At 38.3% G+C, this 24,644-nt stretch overlaps 1 protein-coding gene across 6 annotated transcripts in view; it reads left to right on the top strand.

Moving 5' to 3' along the window:
- LOC135217454 (GATOR2 complex protein WDR59-like) overlaps positions 1–24,644 on the top strand; it is a gene marked incomplete in the record, with an annotated part of 356,363 nt that overhangs the window by 136,728 nt on the left and 194,991 nt on the right. For 5 of the 6 annotated variants that reach the window (XM_064253332.1, XM_064253330.1, XM_064253331.1 and 2 more), the window contains 5 exon segments: positions 16,890–17,054; positions 17,971–18,066; positions 18,700–18,811; positions 19,168–19,400; positions 19,669–19,793. In XM_064253332.1, the coding sequence (XP_064109402.1) occupies positions 16,890–17,054; positions 17,971–18,066; positions 18,700–18,811; positions 19,168–19,400; positions 19,669–19,793 (731 nt within the window). 6 annotated transcript variants of the gene reach the window in all.

The raw sequence follows: 24,644 nt of genomic DNA, 5'->3' as shown, positions 1-24,644 counted from the left end.
CTTAGAATATAACTTAAACTAGATGTCTTAAGTTAAAGTAAATAACGTAAACTTAAGTACTAAAAGAAGCGGAGCAGCATGCGGAGAAGAATACTTACGCCTTCCAAAAAGCTGGCTCACCAGATCGTAACATATGGTACACGTCTCATGGTACCAGACCTGGATGTCCCCGTGCGGAGTCGCGCATGGAGCATGGGACCGGCAAACTTCGTGTCCACAGGGGTCCTGAAGTGTAGCGGAACATCCGGATGCTCACAGTTGGTGGCCTGTAAGTGGGAAGACACATGAGTATCTTAAAAGGGGAACACTTACAGACTAAGGACAAAGAACTCCGTTACATGCCGGAGCTCGGAAAAAATTTGGGCATAACCCCTCCCTGCATTGCCTGAATAGGCTATAATCCCGGAGAGATCCGGTAAAATAAAGAAAGGGGAGGGGTAGGGATGGTTTAAGAAACTTAAGATAAACTTAAAGATAACTTAAACCTACATGCAATGTCATGCAATGAACCGGACTAGGTCCAGTGAAGCGGGAGTGTAGTAAATCAGCAATTACGGTTACGGTTAGTAAAGACCTACTGTATGCTCCGGTCCAACTACGGTGGACTATACCCTTCCGCTGGATACCAGGGCCTCCGATATGGAGGAGCTCTAGTAAGGAGGGGGGAAAGGGCGATGATGACATACAGACTCGAGCTAGCCCGGAGCGGCAAGGAAGTAACGGAGGGGGGGAAGGCCGGGCCCCCCACAACGTACACCCGGCCGAGCCGAGTAAGCGGAGAGGTCGAACCAGTCAGGGACTGTCGGACTCCCAGGTCCCTCCGGTGGAGGGGAGAGGGGAGCCAGGCTCGGGCATGCCGGGGCGAGCAAGGACAGACCGACCCACCCCACCCGACTCTATGGGAGAGCGGGAGAGGGGGGAGGGGGGGGGGACTGGCAGGCGTCTGGCTGACTCGTGATCACGTAGTGACCACGAGGCGGTAAATAAGATACAGTAACCAAGCCTAGGCCAACCAACTGATCAGAGAGAAGCTATCGGGAAGCAACCTGAACTGAAAAGCGGTAGTACATATAGGCCCATAGGGCTAAACCAAACTGATCAGAAAGAAGCTATGTGGAAGCGACCGAACTGATCAACGGTAGACTAGGCTCTACGAGCCGGGACCTAGGCTAAGCCAGACGACTAACTAACCTCACAGTGACAAAACATTATAAATATATAAAATAAAAAATGAAAGAAAGAAGGTAAAAAAGCAGGAGAAAAAATCCAGGAGTGTGCGACTAGCCCGAAGGCGAGTCTACCACTCAAAGCTAGTCAGGGGCCGATACTAAGAACCTGGACTAGGGTCTGGATAGAAAAAAGCCTACATAAGGTGAATACTACATGTATGACAACCTGAGTAGACCTAACGACGCGGATAATCAAAATAGAGCGTAAATAATAAGGGATGTTCTAGGTATGGGAGACCAAGAACGAACCCAACATGCGGCAGGACCATGCTGCCATGCTTCCAGCCCCGAGAACGTATTTGTACCTAAAAACGGGCAAATACTGTCTCGGGGACGGAAAAAACTCGCTAACCGTAAATACTGAGTACTTAACTTAGCTGCTGCAATAGCTGCACGCTCCATTATCGAAAATCCGAAGAAAGGGCACAAAAATCACAGAGAGAAAAATACACGTGTGACTCGTGTGAGCTAACTGAAAAGGATGGCCACCAGAGGCGCAGCAGTCGCAAGCATCGGATGGGAGTAGTAGTTAGTACGAGCTGGCCTCTACTCTGGCGGGACGGCTCCCCTCTTGTTGAGGGTTTTGTAGTGGGAGGGGATTTCTATTGGCATTTGGCTCGTGGTAGTGGTCTCACTCGCCTAGTGTTCATACCGACACCCTCCTAGAGGGTGAGCGAGTCAGTTGTACTGACCTTTTTCTTTATTTTATTTATTCTCTGGTATGTGTTAGTACATTTACCCTAGAAATAATAGATTAAAGGATATTTCGCGCAAGCGACACGAGCTGAGCCCAGAAATATATAATTCTTTGTTAGTATTGTTTATGCATTTGTTTTCATAGATTTTGATTTTTAATTTCAGACACTATTTACAAACCATAGTTATCTCAGATTTTAGCTTTGCCATAACTTTGCTCTCTTTACATTGTGTGCCAAACTGGGATTCTGTCTTCAGTATACTTTTACTTTCCTTAATTATTTGGAATGCCTCAAATTATGTGTGAGACCTTGAAAGCTGTCTGTGCTATTTTACATTGAACTTGAATAAGTATCGTAATCTCCTGTACTTGAATAAGTATTCTAATCTCCTGTGCTGTAGTTGTTACGGGTGGGTTTGTTCCTCTAATCTTTCTTGTTTGACTTATCATGACTGGTTGCTTGAGCAGTGGGGAAATTTTGTGAAATAAATTTCATTAGGAATTGCATAATGCTAGTGATGCTGTTGTAGATATAGCTCCTTCACCTGCAAGTGAATGTTCAGCCTTTTTTGCAGATTTGCAAGGGACTCTTCAGGTTCTTGGATTAGAGGAAAGGAGTGCCAGTTCTTAGATGATATAATATTCAATTAACTAGGTGTTACTATTTCTTGGGCTTAACTTACTAAACTTACCATACCAGTCACCAACACTTAGCTTTCTACCCTCACTGTTCTGCTTCCCACTGACTGATTTTGTGCCTGTTGTTTAACTTGATGTTTTTTCTGCAAAAATCAGAGGAGGCTGCCTATGAGTCGTCTTGTATTAATGAACTATGTCTGCAGGATGTTCTACTTGCTCCCAGATGGCTGTGTTTCCATTTTGTAGATGGTCTTATCCAGGTCAACTCTTTGGTAAACATATTTTACAAGCCAATTTGAATTTTAAAGAATACCCAGTTTTTCCTGGGACTTACTCTTTGGATATGGCTTCTGCTGCAATTGGCAACTAGTTTAGGGATTGCATTCCTTTTGAGTGTAACCACTGATTTCTCCAGAAGACTCCGTGGCTTGCAGTCCTTCTGAGTGTGACCGCTGATTTCTCAAGAAGACTCCATGGCATTCACCTCATGACAATGTTTTGTTTTATCGTGGTCATGACCTTTCTTATTGTTAAGACTTAACAGAATCTGTGGTCTTGATAGCAACTGTTATAGGAACAACTATTTCCATCATCACTGAAGATATGGCAAATGCCAGTACTGCCTGATATAGTTTGCATTGACGTCTAAGCATCTAAAGCATGTAGCACCAAATCACTTTCCTCCTTTGAGCCGATTATTGTGCTGGCACAGGTGACCTGCTATTGGCCAATAAGCAGTGTTTGGTAGAGTTGCCGTAATGACATGTTTTCAGGGCTAACCACTTCCTCTGTGGACTTGTCTTTTTTTCTACTTGAATTGATTCTGGCAAGAGGCCTATGACTAGCTTGCTCTTTCAGTTCCCCTCCCCCCTCCCTTTTTTTTAATCATAGAGAGAAAATTTCGTTATCTTTCCCCTCATCTTCTTCTAGCAAAGTATTTACTCAGAGGTCTCCAATGGGCCATGCCATTACTATGAAGAGGCCTTTTGTGCTGTTACTTGTGATTGAGATGGATCCTTTCACCTTGGACAAAAAACATTCATAATTTCCAGTTTGTGACTCTAAAAGACACCATCCACTCCTGGAAAGAAAGCAAGGTTTGATCCCTCCAAGAACTGTGTTGTTTTTGTGTAACATTCAGAAAAGAACAAGGTTGTTGCAGCCAAGTCAAAATTTTCAAGATGAGGCTTTGTTTGCTGAAGTTCTGGATTGTTTTATGGTATCTTCTGCATCAAATGGCAACAAAAACTGAAATACTAGTTCATGTTGCAAAACCCAGGAAAAAATCTGTTTTGCCTTACTCAAAGGCAAGCACTACAAAGTACATCACAGTAGATATTAGGATGATGATGCTTAGAAAAGGAACCAAGAGAGGGTGTGACACCTAACATATACTATTATTATTAATAGGGGTTAGTTTTTCCAGACCTCTGAGTCTCAAGTAGACTCTTCTCGGGCTGGTTCTCAGGGATCAATCCTGAGAAAAAAAAAATTATACTTTATTTAAGAAACCAGTCTTATTTAAAAAATTTATGATTTTATTAATTGAAAAATCCCTGCTTTCAGCAAGAATACTTTTCATTTCCGAACTCCGCAGATAAATAGATCTTTGCTGGGTCCAATTTGGGCACTCAACAAGCAAATGCTGTACTGTCATGGGTGTTTGACATCTGTTACATTTCACTGGGTCAGCATGTGGTGTTGACATCAAGTGACCATGTGAGAATCTTGTGTGTCCTATACGGAGCCTTGCTAGGATCACCTCTTTTGATCTTTCCTCCTGTGAGGATGTCCTCCATGCATATACTTCAGTTTTTATGTTAAGTTTATTTGTTGTTGGCACCGAGGCCCATTCTCCTATCCAATCCTGGTAAATCAATGTTTTAACAGATTTTACCCAGTCTGACACTGGGGCATGTGAAATTGTTGGAGGGATAGTGCAGGCTAATTTGGCAGCAGAGTCTGCATATTCATTTCCTTTTATTCCCACCTAACATATACTACTCCCTTAGAAAATATATGTGGTGTAGGACTGCTTTCTGCAGCCACATCATCTAGATTCAGCTGCTGAGGCCTGGTTTTGATGAGGATCATCATTTCAATACAATGGAGGTGCCCACTTCTCTGAGGACCTCTGGAGTGGCAAGAGAATTTTAGTGGAATGCTGTTACAATGGAGTTCTCTGACCTGACTTTCTGACATTAGAGACTGTTGGTTCCAAATGTACTGGCATCATTTTTGGTTCTAGAACAGTTGGTATAAATCTTGTTGAGAAACTGGCCTCCACAGTAACAAAACAGCCATTTTTGTTGTAACTTCTTCCATCAGGCAGGAAGAATAAGCTGCCTGTCAGAGAGAGACACAACCTATGACACAAAGTAATCAAACGAGACTTATTCTTACCATTATGACCTGACCAATACGGCTGTGGTCTTTCTCTGCTGAGGGAGGAGGATCTGCTTAAGGTAAAGTCCCCCCCCCAAGGAGGCAAAAGGAAGTGAGGATTGCACTCTCTCGTGAGCTAGTTCATTTTTTATGTGGCTTGCATCCATGTACTTCAGCATTGTGAATGAGATAGGACCAGAGCAGCGAATGTGCAGTGACTCTACTTGCTGTCTGTTAGGCAAAAGTTTTGCAGTGTCAGGGGACATCTAAAGACTGAATGTGTGCTACAGGGTTTATGGGTATGTATGAAAAACTTAATCTTATATTTGAAAAAATTATTTTCCATTACAAACTAATCTATTCTTGTATTGATAATTACCTGGATGCAAATAGTGATTGGGGTTTCCATTGGCGACTGACATTATAAAACAGAATACTTTAGATTAATTAATCTTTCATTTCATGAGGTTTTGTTGAAATAGACATATGTTTGTTCTTAATGTGCTTGCTTCTTATCAATGAAATTGACTGCACTGGACTTCATAATACATATAAGTTATACAGTAATATTAATATAACTGGAGCATACTGGTATCCCACAGGCAGGAAGAATCGCGATGCTCACTGAGATAGGAGGTAAAACTTTCAACCAGGGAATGAACAACTTTGAACAGGGACCAGTGGAATTTGAACATGATGCAAGTAACTTCGAACGTGAACCAAACAGCTTTGATAATGAACCAAGCAGCCTCGATGGACCTCTTAATCCCTTGGTTTGTGCAGAAAATAATTTGGTTGCTGAGGGAAATCACTTGGATGATGATGGTAATGACTTAGTTTCTGCAGTTAAAAAACTGGCAAGGGAGTTGGAAAAACACAGTCAACATGACTGCAATATAGCTGCTTTACCAAGAGACAATAGAACCTCTGTTGCCTGCGAAAGAAGTGATACAGTGACTTTGTCACACACAAATGAATGTCACTCGGCCAATGGTAATGTTGTTGCTCAGAAGGAATCTTTTAAAGAATTTGTATCTAATTACTCTTGTAATATGAACTCCAGTCTCATTGGTACGGAAAAGTCAGATCATCCAGATGAATTAGTTGTTAATTACTCAGGTAATGGTTTGAGGGAGAATTCTCACCCAATAGACAAGGTAAATACAAGTGTCTTGAGTATTGAATCCAGGAATTCAAAAGTTCAACCATGCCTTTCTGAAAAATCCATAGATCCTTGTAAAAGAGATACACAACCGTATAGGATTTTCTTTAGGAGTCAGGGTGGTGATCACCTTCATTCAGAGAATATACCAGAAAATTTCACTTCTTATCTTTTAACATCTGAGAAATCAGAAGCTTTCAGTGTAAAAATTGAAGAAACAGAATCATACAGTGTGAAAGTAGAGGCAGTTGAACCATATTGTTTAAATGCAGAGAAAAGCTCTAGCTGTGAAATAAGGGAACTACCACCTTCAGGGGAATTAACATTTACTGCTGCTAATGAAAATGAAAAGGAGGAGACAGTGATATATGTAGTTGAGAATGAAAGTTCAGAAACTGTATCATTGCATTCATTGGCTGCTTCTGTTAAGTCTTCCTTATGTAGAAATAAGGAAACCTCTAGCATTGCTACTCCAACATCCATTCACAAAGATGCTCCCACTAATGGAGTGAATCAATCGTCTGAAAATGCTCACTTAATGCTTTCACTTTCTCCGCCACTAGTTGACGTGAATGTTGGTGTTATGGAAGGGTCTGTCCTGGTTAAATGTTCAAATGATGCTTCAATACAGGTGCCAGCTAAGCTAGTGTATTTGCCTAATCCAGAAAATTTGGAAGCTACTGAAGAAGATTGTGCAATGTTGGCTCCTCAGTTATTAGAAGGTGGTGTTTTGTGCCCTGGAAATAATATAATGATTTTTAAAAACCAATGTTTTCTCATATTTGTTAATGTGCTTGTGGGGGAAGGGGAAAAGCAGCACACACAGATTTCTATAAGCTCTCCAGTAGAATCAATGGAAACATACCAGGCAAGTGGTACAAATTTTGTTATGATTACTAGTTGTTTGGAGCAGAGCTTAACTGTACCATCTCAGGCAACTGGAAGAATCTCTTTGTGCGCAAACAAATATCCAGTGAAAAATGCTCCAAACAGTGATGAGCCCGGAGTTTTTCAGTGTGATAAATGTGATAAATCATACAAAGTCAGGTCATCTTTGAACAGTCACAAGGTTACTCACAATGCTGAAAAATTTTATAAATGTGATGAATGTGACAAAGCATTTCATTACAGTACTCCTCTCCAAATTCATAAACGTACACATAGTGATGAAAGACCTTATCATTGTCAATCATGTTCTGCATCTTTCCGATCCAAAGCCAATTTGAAGTATCATGAGAGGCTTCATACTGGTGAACGGCCTGTTGTATGCAACGAGTGTGGTCAAGGATTTAAGGATTATACTTCCTTGAAAAGACACAAAGCTAAAGCCCACGATTTATTCACAGTGAAGTGTGAAGAATGTGGTCATATTTGTAATTCTGTAGAAAATTTAACAACACATCTCTGGCAAATTCATAATATTTTGTATGTAGATAAAGTTCTCTATAAATGTGAAAAATGTGGAGAAACCTTCAGTTTTCAGAAATCTTATAACAGTCATATGGCCAGCCATAGGAGAGGTGAAAAGAGTTCTCAAGGATCATTTGGAAGGTTGACTGACTACACTTATCGATGTGGTATATGCAGTATGACTTGTCATAATAAATCACAGATGGTGTCCCATATACAAGTTCATGCTGCTTTCAAAAGGTACATTTGTAGGTATTGTAAAAGTGCTTACATGTATAATTTTTTGCTAGCTAATCATGTTAGGGAAGAACATCCAGATGACCCACAGTGGTTTTGTCAACACTGTGATGTAGTTTTTAAAACTTGTAGGAAGCTGAATGGTCACAGTTGTCGTTCAGTACGTGGAAATTATACTTGTCCTCACTGTGATTTTAAAACTGAGATTCGTCACAGGTTGTTTCGACACATTGTAAAAAATCATCCTGATGATAGCACACCTTACTATTGTGATTTCTGTAAGAACAGTTTTGAAGATCCTAATAAGTTGCGTTATCATCAAAAGCGGGAACATCCTGAAGAAATGCTCACACTTACAATGCAACGAGAGACGTCACGAAACCCTTCTTCTAGCAGCGAAAAATTAGATGTGCCTCCATTTGATATGTCACAGATAGAAATGAGTATAGAAGGCAGTACAATAGTTTATCACATTCCAGAACACTTGCGTGATGATGAAGTCTTCCAAGAAAAAGTAAAATTTAAGTGTTATTATTGTGAAGCAAAATTTCCTGTTAAGAATGCCATGACTCGACACATTTTGAAAGAACATCCCAGTAAGAAGGCATATAAATGTTTAATTTGCAACATATTTTTCAAGACAACTGTAGATTCCAAAAACCATAATCGCAAATATCACAAATTTCGAGCGACAGATGGCAGAGATCCGTTAAGGAATGAAAAAGCTATGAAGAAACGAGCACAGTGGTTTCAAGAGCAGTTTGAAAAATCAGATCCTAAAGTAAGAAATACTTATAAATTTAGCTGTCGTTTCTGTCCAATGGCTTATCGCTGTAGACGACATCTGATATTCCATTACAAGAAATGGCATCCAGATGAAGAATGGGATCATTTGCCTAGTAAACCTTATCAGAATGCAGGTGTGAAGAAAAAGAGGAAACTTGTGTTCTTTGATTGTGCTTTTGATAGTAAGTGTCAGGTAGTGTTTGATGATAAAGATATGATGATTGAACATATTTTAAATGCTCATGGCATTGCTAATGAAGAAGCAGAAAAATATATTAAGACAAGGACGGTTTTAGACACAGTTCACCGAGGCCGGATTCCTAAGAATGCTGTTAACTTGTTGAGGAATAATGATGTTAAAAGAAAAACAAAATTGTACACTGAGATCGAAAATGAGGAGAATGTTGATGATCCATCTGCTTTTGATGATACGAATGCCAAACTCGAAAGCATTTCAGATGCTCAAGAATATAAATGTTCAAAAGACAAAGCTGAGGATGTAAATAATGATTCAATGTTAGTGTATGATAAACCATTAAATTCACAAAGCTTTGAAAAGAAAATATCAAGATCACAACCCAGATTGGACACAATTTCATCTATGAAAGATGTAAAGAAATTGTTATACAGGTGTAGGAAATGTTGCCTCTATTTCTCAAATAAAACTGAATACAGGGAACATAACAGTAGATACCGTGATATTGACTGTCGAGATTTCCTTCATTTGAATGTGAACCAGAAATCTGATGATGAGGTGTCTGACACTGATGATGACATTGGAAATGATAGTGTTTCAAAGTTTGATCATGAATCAAAGAGTAGTGCAGACTGTACAGTAGGAGCTTCAACTAAAAGAGAAATGGTTAATCAAGAAAATAGAGAATGTGCTGTTGAAAAAAATATAAAGTATGAAACCCAGAGTATAACTGGGAGTATTACTGTTGCTGTTTTAGAAGATCAGTTTGGAGAAGATCCAAAAGTACTATACATTGACGAAGATGAAATTAACTGTAATTTGGTAAATAACCTCCAACATCTTGGAAGTTGTAGAAACAAGAAGACATTTTCATTCAGTGTTGAAGGACCCAGAAAGCAAAGATCTTTTGAGTGTATGATTGAAAAAGTAAAGTCTAGCACAAGTGAAAAACAGAAGCCGATCTTTCATCAGAACATTATAGAACAGAAAATATTGAAGTCTCAAAGTAAACGTGTCAAAAATATATGTAATTCCTCAGAGGTTTTAGGTCAAAAGTTTGAAGGGCAAGGGAGAAGTAGAAATAGTACAAGAAGATCAGTATCCCAAAAAATGCATTGTGAAATTTGTAATGCTTCATTTAAGACCAGAGCAGAGCTTGGTTTTCATGTAAGACATGAGCATTGAAATGTATACTACTGCAATAGAAAGCTGTTATGAATATATTTTTAAATGTGATTTTAAAAGAATTTCTCTTGTAGGTAATTTATTGATATTGTATTGGCTTGTATCACTTGTTTGTGTAGTTGTGAGAAAAGTTTTTAAAGGCACTTGCTCACTTTGACAAGCATATCTGTGATATATATTTTTTTTTACAAAATTTGAGAATATATAATAATTTATTAATTTGGTATTTATTTCTCCTTTTGCCTAAACTGCCAGCCCTAGGAGAACTGAAAATCAGCTCAATGGTCTGGTTAAACTACTTTTATTAATAATAATAATTTGCCTGAACTATTGATAATCTTCTAGTTTATTAATGCTAGTTGAGTAAATTTACTTTTGAAGATTCATATCAGATGTAAACCACAGGTCAACTTGGTGGTTGCATATAATGATAAGTAACTTTGACATCAGCATTCCATTATTGTTATAGTGTGTTAACTAATTTATTTAATTGTGAGGTCACATATTTGACAATTCCTTAAACATCTTCGAGTCTGCTTACATACCACAATTGAGGAGGCATATAAATCACATGTAAAACATAGCCTAATTCTAGGCAAGCAATAATCATATGTGGCAAAGAATGCCTAAGGCAAAAAATAAAGAACCTTAGGTAAATATTGTTTTCAAATTAACTTTGAAGGAATCAAATGAGTTATGAGATCATAAAAAAAACTGAAATAGCAAGTATGTACAATTCTCATTAAGACAATGGCAGCAAACATACCACCAATTGAAAGGCATGAGGATGGTAGTGTTAAATGCACGCCTTCACAGTAGCAAGACAAAGTCCTAAGGGCAGAGCAAAACAACCTATTGGTAAGTCACATGGAGGAACCATACCAGCCTTTCTCCCATCTGAGCCAGTAGAACATGAGTTTGGTATGCACACTGGGTCATTTTTATTTTCAAAACTTCTCAAGTTGGTGTGACGAGCTTTTCCCTCGCACAAATGGTATTTTATGTTAACGTAATGGGCTTGTAGAAGAGAGCAAGTTTTATAGGGATTGCCTGTTGTTTATGAATTTCATCCTGACTTGCTAGCCATTTTGTCTTTTGAAAACACTTTTGCTTTGATTTTGTTGACCTTTCTACTGATCTCTTTTCTAACTCCATATCGGTAAGATTTGTGACAAACCTCGTCTCAACCCTTGTCATTTCATATCCAAACCACAAGCTTTTGTGAGATGGTCTTGTTTTTTTAGCCTTTAAGCACATATCTCCACAACTTTCAGTTATGTAATGTGATCTTCCCACTGCATTCTGGCTTTGAATTCAATAATTTTGTAGTGGCACTATTTCAGACTTTTTCTCAGGGTTGATGTATTCTGCATAAAGTAAATAGTCTTTGGGGGCACTTCAAAAATGTTTCCTTTGTTGATAGAATATCTTTATTTACCAGTAGTCTAGCAGCCTCTTTGCACATTTTCAGTGCTTTTGCTGCTATTTCTCTTATTGCCCTATCAATGTGTTCTCCACTGACAAGTTTGTTACTGAAGTAGCAAATGTTTAACTTTGCTAAAGCCTAACTCCCCACATGTACACTCCACTTTCCTCTCGTCACAATTGTTCCATTTTATTTGTCAGGAACTGAAAATCATTTACTCCAGATATATTTTCGGTCATAAACGCCTCCTGAGACATTAGCATAAGTGTAACAGATTGTGCTCTCTCCTTTGCTTCCATTTCAGTGAATATACATACGTACTTTATTTTTTGGTCTCATTTATATGACCTCTATTTACTGCAGGAACAGTGTCATATTTCAGAAAATGCTTTCTTGATTGCACATTAGCTTAAATCAGCTAATTTTATTGCAGGGGATTTTAGCAGAAGTCCCTGATCTTACAGATGTCCTAGCTGGGTCATTGAGAATTGATGTTTTACTTTAGTTGGTTATTGTGGACTGATTCTTTCAGACATAATTTCTTGAAGCTACTCATAGGGTCCTTTGAATGGTGTTTGTAATAGGCTATGGTATTTCCATTTAATTTTTTCCTCACTTCCCTGACGTAAACGTGATGGATAACGATGAATTTTGACTAAAAATCACTGTTGAAGAAATCTGATAAGAAGTCAACCCTCAGAGCAGTGTGAGAACTAAGCAGTCGGCAGAACCCATGACATCACATGTCCATTCATGACATCGCAGCCCATTCACGACATCACAAGCATATCACTGTCTTAAAGAGCGAGAGAACGTTAAATGTCAATACGCATATTTCCAAATAAAGCACTAAATCAAAGTAAGGGGTCCTGTCTCTCTGAAGGCAATACATACCCTCTAAGGAGACGGACAGCTTATCACACATACTGCCAGCGATGCCAATGCAGAGTAACAGTAGTATCAACAGCAAAAGCATCTGTCCAAAGGAAAGTCAGCACTACAAACAAAGGCTTGTCTAAAAATGTTGACATTCATGGAACTTCAGTCCTGAATAAAAAAGCACAGGCTACAATTAAAAAACCGCCTTGGAAAATGAGAGAGAAGCAAAACTCCGGTCTCCAAGGCGGTAGAAGAAAGACTGATATTTTGCTGGTGTACGATCTTGGTCTATGACCAAGCATCCACTCCGTATATCCATGAGTTGCCAGATGCCACAGATTCCTTGTTTTACCATCTTTGATTGTTTTTACAGGTTTTCCAGCTAGCACTAGAAGATTATCATATTGTTAAGACCTCAGGTTTGTTAGCTATGAAAAATACAAATTGATTAAAAAATTTGTCATTTTAATGAAATTCCTTTATGGATGCATTATTTTAAGGTCTTTGCAGCATTCCTTTGGCCCCTAGCTGCAACCCTTTTGTTCCTTTTACTGTACCTCATTTCATATTCTCTCTCTCCTATCTTACTCTCCACCCAAACCTAACAATTGATTCATTGTGCAACTGCAAGGGTTTTCCTCATGTTACACTTTACAGACCTTTTACTGGCTATTTCTGTTTCAGTGCTGAATGACCTCACAAGTCCCAGTGCTTGGCCTTTTGCCTAAATTTTTATACTCAATCAATCAATCGGACCTAAACCTCATAATCAGTCAATCAAGTCAAAGGGAACTGGTGAAAACTATAAGATAGAGAGCATGGCAGATACAGTTGGAACACTTGAAAATCTTTAGTACCTTCAACTATTTGTTACAGGAAGCATGTCATAAGAGGAACCTCCTGTCAATATCTGACATTGTTGTTCCCAACTCTATTTTTTTTTTGTGGGGGGGGGGGCAGCTGGTTTGTGTAGGGCCTCCTATTGGTTGGGAGAGGAATGACTCATCTGAGAGAGTCTAGCTGACCAACGTAGCTGTTGATTGGTTGGTGCCAGGTCCCAGGAGTTTTGGTCATAGGGCACGCTGCCTAAAATAGTGTGCGGCTAAATTGCTATCCCAGGGGCACAACTTGTCACTCTCTTGAGGGTGAAAGGGAGAAGGGATTCCTGGATTACGTAAGTAGTTAAAAACCCCTAGACAGTGACAACAACCATCACTGCCTATGATATAAGGCCATCATCATCCTCCAATGAAAACCATTGCTAAACATAACCCAGAAAACCCTTCTTCACCCTTCCACCATCAGGAGAACAGCAAGTCACACTCTTTGGATAGTAATTCAACTGCCCAAAGCTCTCGGAACCTGACACCAAGCAATCAGAGACTACGTCAGTCAGCCAGACCCCCAGATGAGTCAATAGGAGGTGTGCATACATGCTCACACACACTTCAACATCTAGTGAAAATTTGCCAGAAATTTCTGTAAGCTTGCTTGCAGGTATTAATATGAAGTCTCTGACTTCATTCACCTTTTGAGTATGGTAGAAAGCTTCACCAAAATGTCATGGAATAAATAAACTTGGGAAAGTTTCTGTGTGATTTACCTGCTGCTACAAAGAAACTCATTCGAGAGATTGAGAAACTGCAATATGTACATACATACTAAACGGCACCCAGACGGCCTTTCCTTTCAATATTATTATTATATCATTATTATTGGTAACTTTGGTACCTTTTGTAGCAAGTAATTAAAGTTCTGTTACAAGTGCAAAATGAGCTTTCCCAGCTGGTGCCTTTAGCTAAGCTAAGTTAAACCAACAGGAAATGCCAACACTTGACCCCAAACTGTTATTTATTCCTTCACTGAAGTGTCATGGATACCTAATGGAAACCTTTCTATATAAATGGTGGAATTAGAAATATAATGGAGTTCTGTCCATATCTCACTTTATCCATACATGGAACAAACCTTCGGTCTTAACAATAGGATAAATCTTCTAGTGCCAGCTGGAAACTGGTTAAAAACAATAAAAACTTGCAAATGCAAGGAATCTGTGGCATCTGATACATATCTGAGGTGGTAGCACGTCGAAAGAGTGCACTTGAATCCAGTGACTATCAGTCTTTCTTTGACTGCCTTGGAGAGTGGACCTCCGCTTTGCTCTCCTGCCCCCAAAGCCGTTTTTTGACCTAAGCCCATGGTTTGTTACATATTTATACCAGCTGAGACGACCAGTGAGCATCACGTTTTTAGATGGCCTCTCACTTTTGAGACCTTAATTTGTTGATCAACCAGTGATTTGGCTATAGCCAGAGGAAGGCCTTCTGGTCTAGACATTCCATTAGTGTTGCTGTGCATATCACCTCTTCCTGTCTCTTGATTTTATATATTCTAGCTCTTAATGAAATCTTAATTTTTTATGGTTTTGGTGAAGGAACTTTTAGTTACCTGATGAGGTTTTTGTATGGTCTTACGATCTTGCTTGCATTTTTGCTCTTGCCACCTCTTTTTGTGTCCAAACTGAATATAACTGAATGCTTTCTCCTTGCGCTGCTTGCTGTTTCCAACTGGTGCAAAGTTAAGTATATCTTCGTTTTACCAGACCACTGAGCTGATTAACAGCTCTCCTAGGGCTGGCCTGAAGGATTAGATATTATTACGTGGCTAGGAACCAATTGGTTACCTAGCAACGGGACCTACAGTTTATTGTGGGATCCGAACCACACTATATCGAGAAATGAATTTCTATCACCAGAAATAAATTCCTCTGATTCCGCATAGGCAGAGCAGGGAATCGAAATCCGGACCACCGGATTGGCAGCCAAGCTCGAAAACCACTCGTCCAGTGTGGAACTTCCAACTGGTGCAAGTTGGTGTTAGGTGGCATCTACTTTTTGTTGTCAGAAGGAGCTAGTCATCAAAAGTTGGTTTTTGCTTGAATTTGTATTTATATTTTCAATTTGTATGGTTGGCTGCCTCCTAAGCAACATAGTCATGGAGGATAAGGACATGGCTATGAGGTATCTTCTAGACCTCATGGCTCTTATGAATGCCAAATATTTGTAATTCTCCCATCTTTTGTATTGAGTCCTGTTCTTAGAGAGTTAGTCAAAGAGCTCACATAGAGGCTTGCCCTGGGACAGAGATCTTCATCATAGGTACCTTCTCCATCATAGCTGTAATTGAGTATATGCCCTCTAGGAGGCCCTATCCATATTCCTTAAATGGACTGACTTCAGCATAAAAAAAAATGAAGTTAGTGCTTCCTTTTTGAAGGGTTCTCAACTGGTAGGCACTATCTCCAGACATTCTGAAAATTGTGGTAGATCAGAATGCAACTTGGGTTCTTGTTGTCAAAAATAGTTACCATTATCCTTTCATGGAGACAGAACCCCTCTTGGTAGGGATCCTGCTGGTCTGTCTCTGTTAGAGGTTCAGATGTGCATAAAAACATCAAGTCAAAGTTTGGGTATACTTACTGGGCCACCAGATAACTTGATCATGGATACTGTGTGACAGTGGGCAGCCAATCAATATTTAGATTGCAAGGCATTGCAAAATGTCACCCAGCAACCTCGGCCAGGCCAGTTAAAAGAAAGTCTACATATGTTGTGAAAAGAGGAATGTTGATTTAATCAACTCACTAGTTCCTTAGTGCAGAATTCTGTATCTGACTTTGTTTTCACAGAAAACTGTGTTTGCAAGGGAGGTAAGGCTGCATTTTCAAAAGTACTCAGACTTAATAGGCACAGTAAAGGTTCTGTAGTAGATTAAAGAAGCTTACAGCTTCTTGAGGCAACCATCAGATCCTTACACTGAAGTCTGCCTTCCTGTTACTGGCATTTGCACTTTTTGAAGTGGACTAGCAAGCTATTGTTGTCCAGGAAAGTTACTAAGCTAGAAGATGAGTCTTAGTCGAACTTGTCATTTACCCCAGACTTTGTAGCAGAGACCCTAACAACTTGTAGACAGGACATGCTACAGCATCCTTCACCTTCCCTTGTTTTCAATTGACAATGCAGATGACGTTTTGTGTTGTCTTATAGATTATTTTAGGTTCTATTCATGGAGAATTATTTGGACCTCAAGACAACACCTGTAGATGCTTCCTCTCCACAGAACTAAACTAGTTCCTCTCCACAGAATTAAACTTGAGATAAGTCATTAAGAACAGAATCTGTTGCTGGCTGAAGCAGGTAATCATGGAAACTTTAGTAATATGAGTCTTATGGTGAAGATGGCAGGTATATCCTTGCCAGAATTCTTGGCTAGGATATACATAGTATACAATACCAGTAGTAGTTTTAGATTTATTTCAGAAGCTGATCTTTTACAGAATATTTAATTCATTGTTCTTTTATTATTTTTTTATGCATTAAATTCATTTGTTCTTATCTAATAATTTCAGTATTAATGGTGATTGATGTGTCAATAACAGAAAAACTTAGAGCAATAAAACAGTCATTCTTAAATGCTATGGGATATTCTGCTTCGCACCCTTCTACCAGAAGAGCAATTCAGGCATGTTTACACAAAAAATTAGTGGGCAGATTAAAAAGATACTGAAATTGTTCTAGTGTTTTGAATGCTAGAAGGCAGCTTTTGCTCTTTTGAGTCGTAATTTACATCTAAAAGAATATTCCCATTTTCCATTTCAGACTGATGTTGAGGCAAGATCTTGTGTGGTGACAGTAAAGCATGGGAGCCACATAATTTATTTGGCTATCAACTTTCCAAATAATTATCCTCAGCAGGCATGTCCCAATTTCCGATTCAATTTTGGTACAACTCTAGATTACACTACAAAGGGTGAATTAATGAAGGTATGAGTCAGGTTTCTGAGTTCAGTTCTTATAATAAATTTTTTTTCCATGGTGCCTGAATTTTTTTTAGTTACATCATCAGTAACCATAAGGTTAACATTTTTTACATTAAATTTGCTATCTGGAAGTTTGAGAACTTTAAATGTACAGGCAGTCCCCAGTTATCGGCGATCCAGTTTTATGGCACTTGACTATTGCCAAAAATTGGCAATTTTCATCATCATCATGTGCTGATTTCTGGTTATTGGCACCGATACATACCTAACAGAGGTGCCATTAACTGGTTATTGGCGCCAAAATCCGATTATCAGTGCCATAAGCCCCATAAATCGCTGATATTTGGTTATCGGTGATTTTTGCTTATCATCAAGTTGTTGGAATGGAACCTCCTGCTGATAACTGGGGACTGCCTCTACTTTTAAAAATGTAGGGTTATTTAGGTATATGGTAAACTTTCTTTGTGTCTCATATTGCAAAGGCAATTCCATTATTTGAAAATTTCATCTTTTAATTACAAGTACTCTTTCCAAACTTCTGATTTCCTAATGATTGTCCTTTGGATTTGTTCCTATGACTTATGTGAGGTCTGTTCATAGTATGTATGTTCATAATGTGAAAGCTACAACACCTGAAAGCCAAACCTGCTTTATTTGATGTGTACTTTAGTTGGTTACTTTTAGGATGAGAAATCTCTTTGCAAGAACCTGTAAACCGTAAACCGTGTTTGATGTGTGTATACACTAGTACATATAAAAGTGTTTTTTTTTTTTTTTTTTTTTTTTTTTTTTTTTTTTTTTTTTTTTTTTTCTCAAAGAAAGGCCATAATACTTTTTGTGCAACTACATCTTCAATCATATTACATTATATGATTATTTTAGACTGATGAACTGTACAAAATTTCTACTGTGTGTTTCAGGTTTTGAAGACCACTGCTTTACAGTACCAGCGAAAACGAAAGGGCTGTCTTGAACCAATAATTAGGGTTTTTGTCATGCAGTTGAATGTCTTATTGGTAAGGTTATGCATATTATTTTCTAGTTGGAATGTTTATGAAAACTTACTTTTGAGGATTTTGGAGAAACATAAGTTGCTATATTGCTTGTCAAAGTCAGTTCAGAAAATAAAAATATAAGCAAAATTTGCTAATGCAAAATTTGCATTAGCAAATTAGATATGAATTTTATTCTTTGATTTTAAAAGAGTCCATTAATTCTTTTAGTTTTACTAAGATTTGAAAATTATTTTCTTGAGAACTAAGAAAAGAAATCCAAGATCTGGATTTGCAACTAACCCAGAAAACTTCTTTGACTTTGGTACTTCCTGCAGTATTTACAAAGGCAGTATGTTCTAAGTACGTTACTGGCGCTTTAATGGCACCATAACTTAATGTTTGGTGCCATCACTTGATGTTGCATCAAGTTACAGTGCCGTAAGTGCCATTAACTTGATGCCTATTGTTGCATTTCAATGGCACATTAAATGCCATTAATTGCACTGAAAAAGTGCAGTTAGATTGAATCCGCTTTTAAGTCAATGACTCACTGTCTTTACAATACCTGTATTTAATTATGAATGAGTATGGTAGCTGAATAAGCAGGATATTTCAACAAGAGAATTGATCCTTACTGAATGCTATTTCCTTCAGGGTGATGAAAGGCAAGGCATACAACTTGGATATCCAAACCAAGTATATGGGAGTTACCAAGATCATAGTGTCCCTTTTCCTCGTACCTCAGGGGCCAAGTTTTGTAGTGCAGGTGAGTGAGTTAACAGAATGCCATTCCTTGTGATTGAGAGATTTTCATTAATATAAAGGATATATCTTGCTAAAATAATTGCTATAAAGTGTTTATGTTGCAAAGATCATAGTAGTAGTTTTAAAAATGTGAGATAAGGTTTATTAGGTTTATTTGTATATTACAGATTGTTTGTGTTAGGAATGATTTCGATAAAAATGTATATGATGAACCTTGGTAATGACTTCTGTAATTAGCTTTTTAGTATTCTTGCGGGCCCTTGTATTTCCATAAATCTGGTGATTGTGACTGGTAGATGGGATATATTATATAATCATGTTTGAGCTTTTAGTGAGGTTTTTACATTATTTTTCCAGGAATCTTGGTGTGCTTTGCTCGACCCACTTTCATGAAGAAGGGTTCTAATCGAACTGAGCCTTCTACTCCTCGATCTTTGTCAGCTCTAGGTGCATATATCACTAATTTCATGCCTCAGATGTCAACTACGGTTCCTACTTCTCCCAAATATAATTATATGTTCCCTGGTGTTGGTCATAGTCCATCAGGAGAGCAGAATATTTCAATTTCCAACTATTACTACCAAGATACGGTAATACATTTAAATTTTTTCTATTATTTGTTTTTGTTTTTTATTTGTTTTTGTTTTATATATCCCCTTGGAATTATTTTGAAGAAAAAAAGAGAATTTGTTTCTATTAGTAGATGAAGACTTAAGTAATATGTGGAAACAAATGTTATTATATGTGTAGTGCTTTAATTTCAAGTTAAGATTGGATGATATTGACAAAAATATTGACAATGTTGCTTTGTATAGCATTTGATTTAAAATTTATAGACGTGTTTTTAATTTATTTCAGCGAATGAAAAGTAGGCGAAGCAAAAATGAAGATGAAAACAGTCGTTCTTTTAAGGCTGGGAGTGTCATGATTTATGATGTAAAATCCCTCATGCCTTTCTCCAGGGAACTAGGTGCTGCCCATGTGTAAGTATGTCCTGGGAGATGTATTTTAAGTTAAGTATATCTTAGTTTAACCAGACCACTGAGTTGGTTAACAGCTCTCCTAGGTGCTGGCTGGAAGCATTAGATATTTTTATGTGTCTAGGAACCAATTGGTTACCTAGCAACGGGACGTACAGCTTAGTGTGAGATCCGAACCACATTATATTGAGAATTAATTTCCAATCGCCAGAAACAAATTCCTCTGATTCTACATTGGCAGAGGGGGGAATCGAACTCAGGACTACCCGCATTGGTAGGTGAGCACATAAACGGCTAGTCCAGTGACGAATTAGGAGATATATGAAGTTGATTTATCATGTGAAAAATCTGAAATCCCAGCCATGAAAATAATAATTTTGCAGTTATAACACAAAAATGACATATATGTTTTAAAGAAAATTGTTTAGTTAACCCTTTAACGCCTAAGAGGTTTAATAAAAATTGTCTCCTGTGTGCCGAGGGGGTCTCGGAGTGAGTGCCAAAGCGGAAAAAATATTTTTTTCAAAAAATCACAGCGCACTTAGTTTTCAAGATTAAGAGTTCATTTTTGGCTCCTTTTTTTGTCATTGCCTGAAGTTTAGTATTCAACCATCAGAAATTAAAAAAAATAATGCGATATATGATAGCGTGAAAACAAAATTTCATATATAATTGTATTCAAATCGAGCTATGAGCAAAACGGTTAAAGCTAACGAGTTAATCTTTTTTCGTTGTATTGTACACTAAATTGTGATCATTTTGGTATATAACACATTGTAAAATGATCAAAGCAACACAGAGAAAATATTATCATAAAATGATGCATGAATTTGTAATGCTTGGACGTAAAAAAATGTTTTTTCCAAAACTTCACCATAAATCTAAATACATATTGTTCTAGAGACTTCCAATTTGTTTTAAAATTAAGATAAATGATTGAATATTACTATACTGTAAGATTTTTAGCTTACAATTGCAGTTTTCGACCATTTCGGATGAGTTAAAGTTGACCGAATGTCAAATTTTTTTTATATATTTTATTTATATGCAAATATTTCAAAAATGAGAAAAGCTACAACCTTCAATTATTTTTTTATGTATTCTACATAAAATTGTGCACATTTTGATATAAAAACTCTGAAACGCCTAATATGAAACGGAGCAAATATTATGATAATGCGATGTACGCATTTTGGAGATTTGCGGCGGAGAATCTGCGCTCGAAGGAAAGGAAAGTTTTTTTTTTTAAATTCACCATAAATCTAAATATTGTGCTAGAGACTTCGAATTTTTTTTCAAAATGAAGATAAATGACTGAATATTACTAGACTGTAAGAGTTTTACCTTAAATTGCGTTTTTCTACCATTTCTGTAGAGTCAAAGTTGACCGAATGTGGTTTTTTTTCTATTTATCATGATTTATATGCAAATATTTCAAAAATGAGAAAAGCTACAACCTTCAATTATTTATTGTTGTATTCTACATGAAATTGCGCACATTTTCATATATAAAATTTTATGTAACGGCTAATTTAAAATGGTGTAAACATTGCGGCCAATCGCACTTATGATTTTTTCGGAAGAGTTACCACGTGGACGTAAGAAAAATGTTTTTTTTTTCATAAATTCACCATAAATCAAAATATTGTGCTAGAGACTCCCAATTTGTTGCAAAATTAAGGTATATGATTGAATATTACTAGAATATAAGAGTTTTAGCTCACAATTGCGTTTTTCTACCATTTTGGTAGAGTCAAAGTTGACCGAAGGTTGAAATTTTTGCACTTATCGTTATTTATATGAAAATATTTCAAAACTGATAAAAGCTACAACCATGGGTTGTTTTTAGTTGTATTGTGCATGAAATTGCACACATTTCCATATATAAAACTTTATGTAACGGCTACTTTAAAATGGTGCAAACATTACAACAATCGCACGTGAGATTTTTTCGGAAGAGTTACCTCGCGGATGTAAGGAAAAAGTTTTTTTCATAAATTCACCATAAATCAAAATATTGTGCTAGAGACTTCCAATATGCTGCAAAATGAAGGTAAATGATTGAATATTACTAGAATATAAGAGGTTTAGCTCACATTTGCGTTTTTCGACCATTTCGGTAGAGTCAAAGTTGACCAAAGGTTGAAATTTTGGCACTTATTGTTATGTATATGAAAATATTTCAAAACTGATAAAATCTACAATTATGAGCATTTTATTGTTGTATTCTACATGAAATCACGCACATTTTCATATATAATACTTCATGTAACTGCTACTTAAAAATGGTGCAAAAATTATGTCAAAGTGACGAAATAATTTCCGAGATGTGTCACTGATACTTTTTAGTGCGATAAGAAAGAAATTCACGCTTGCGCGCCTGCATAACGATTGTAAACAAAACAACACCTTGATCCGTTAACTCCCAGCATCCCCCAAGGCGCCTGATTCAAAAGTTTTTGGCTGGTAGGCCTATAAGTATTTTTCCGCGAATTTTAAAAAAAACCTTTTGTATGTTGACGTAAATTACGTCTAGTCGGAGCCCAAGAGACAAAAAATGTCGACGTAAAATACGTCCATTAGGCGTTTAAGGGTTAACTCTAATCTTAAAAGAAACTATTGCATAACTGGTACTAGATTGTCTCTTGTTATTTATTACAAACTCATTAATTATAAAGTAGTTGTAAATTGTGCTGAAGACATCCAGGTGCACTAAGTGAAATGATTTAAAGAAATTCATTCCAGTAACTAATTTTGAGTTCCTTGTGGATAAACTTGTATTTATTCTCTCCAAGTCTCACCAGCCTTCTTATTTGTTTAGTAATGTTTTTGACAGTTACCATGAGTTCTCTGTTCCTACTAATATATGTAGTGATGTCATTGACAGTTACCATGGGTTCTCTGTTCCTTCTGAGTTAATAATTTGATGCTAGTTTTAATAGCCACAAATCAGTGTGCATATTTTACTTTTGTATTTTTATGTCCATGTGTAGTACTTGTGTTGGGAGGGATGTTCTGCCCTACAGGAGTATAATTTCTAAGTACAGTGCCATTCTTTTTATGATTTAAGTGTTTGCTATGAACCTCACTTGTGTAGATTGCAGGAATTGATATGTTAAACAGTGGCATAAGCAGGTTAATGGGTAAACCAAAACACACACACACACACACACACCCATGCAAATACGGGCAGTCCCCGGCTTACGACGGGTTTCCCGTTCTTAAGACATGCCGTAACCCTGGAACATGTGTCGTAAACCCGAAAATAATTTCTGATGAATATAATTGAAAAGCTTTGTAACCTCGAAATGTTGTAAGCCGGGGACTGCCTGTAGCTAAAATCCGCAAATGCTTAAAACCCATCTAAAACACTCAGAACTGCCTTTTGTTCCGATACGTAATACAAACCCTTGGTCCTTTAACAATAGGAAGGTAACTAGCAGCAGCTGGGACGGTCGTAAGCTTCGAACAAGGGGAGAACGGTAGTTAACTGCTTGTCCGATCGTGTGCGCGCCCGCGCGCCCGAGAGGTGAAGAATCACTTTTGCTTTCGGCCGCGGGTGTGAAGGACGTGTTCGTCATCCTCTCTGCCCGCTTCATTGGTCGTATGCTTTTGGGTTTATATTGTGTTTTCTACTAATGGTTTGTTTGACTTGAAAATTAAACTGTAAGTACACTGTTTTCATTTTCATTACTTAATATGAATCAACATGGAGCTATCGCCGTAGATGCGGCGATTTCCGCTCTTTTCATGAAATTGACTTGAATTATGTCTCGGTGCCGAGGGCAGGCGCACTCGCGCCGAGTCATGTATTTTGGGCGAAAGTGTGTAATTGAAAGATGTAAGTACTCTTTTTCATTATATTTTTGCCCTGTGCGTTCGTTGCCGAGAGCGTGATTGCGCTCAGCACGAGCCTCTTATTTTGTATGAATAGAATGCAATGAAAGTGGATTCGCAATGCAGTATTCTTTTCATTTTCATTTATTAATTGCATCAAATTTAATTTTGGATCAATTTCCGCTCTTACCCGGGAATTAATCCTTACGATTTATTTCTGTGAAAGTGAAAATTGCAAGTGCAGTATTCTGTTTCATTTTCATATATATTTTATGATAGCATCATATTATTTTGGATCAAGTTTCCGCTCTTACCCGGGAATTGATCGTTCCCCCTCCCCCTTTAAGTTCTATGAAGTGAATCGCAAGTGCAGTATTCTGTTTCATTTTCATATTACTTTTCACTGCTGTGCGGGGGTAGAGGAAGCGAAGGTCGGCCAGGAAGTCGTCGGAAAGCTCTCCCGCGACTCTCTTGGTATCCGATTCTTCGTCTTCTTTCCTGCCCCCCGCTCAGCTTCCTCGTTGTATTTTGTATTTGGGGTCTTCCTTGCGTTCGGGGTGGGGCATGTCTCCCCCCCGTGCGTGAGGGAACCCCTCTTACTAATCTGTCTGTGCTACCGCAGGTGCTACATCCGTGGGAGACGACCTTGGACAGGTATGGGCCACTGCGGCTGCAGGGCGTGCCTAGCATCCACGATCTGCTGCAGCGTCTAGCGAGGTCTGGGGCGGTGACCTTGGAGCGGTCTCCATTACAACCTCCACGGCCGCTTATGCTGTCTTCCCCCCGCTGGTCTACACTCCCATGCTGTGTCGGTGACGCCGTCTGCCGCTACTAGGGCCGGTCGCCGCCGTACCGAGGAGGGGTATGCCGCCGCCGCCTGTGTTTTCTTCGTGTTGCCTGCCCCAGACTTCCGCTGTTCCAGCAGCTCGACCCTGGACCAGCCGCCAGTACCCAGGTTCCCGCTGGCTGCCGATGATTCTACGAGGCGATGGCTGGGCCTGCCGTACCTTCCGCTGA

This window comes from Macrobrachium nipponense, chromosome 7 (assembly GCF_015104395.2).
Source record: "Macrobrachium nipponense isolate FS-2020 chromosome 7, ASM1510439v2, whole genome shotgun sequence".
Classification (NCBI taxonomy): domain Eukaryota; kingdom Metazoa; phylum Arthropoda; class Malacostraca; order Decapoda; family Palaemonidae; genus Macrobrachium; species Macrobrachium nipponense.
Note: the sequence above shows the minus strand (reverse complement) of the source record. Positions and strands in the feature narration are given on the sequence as shown.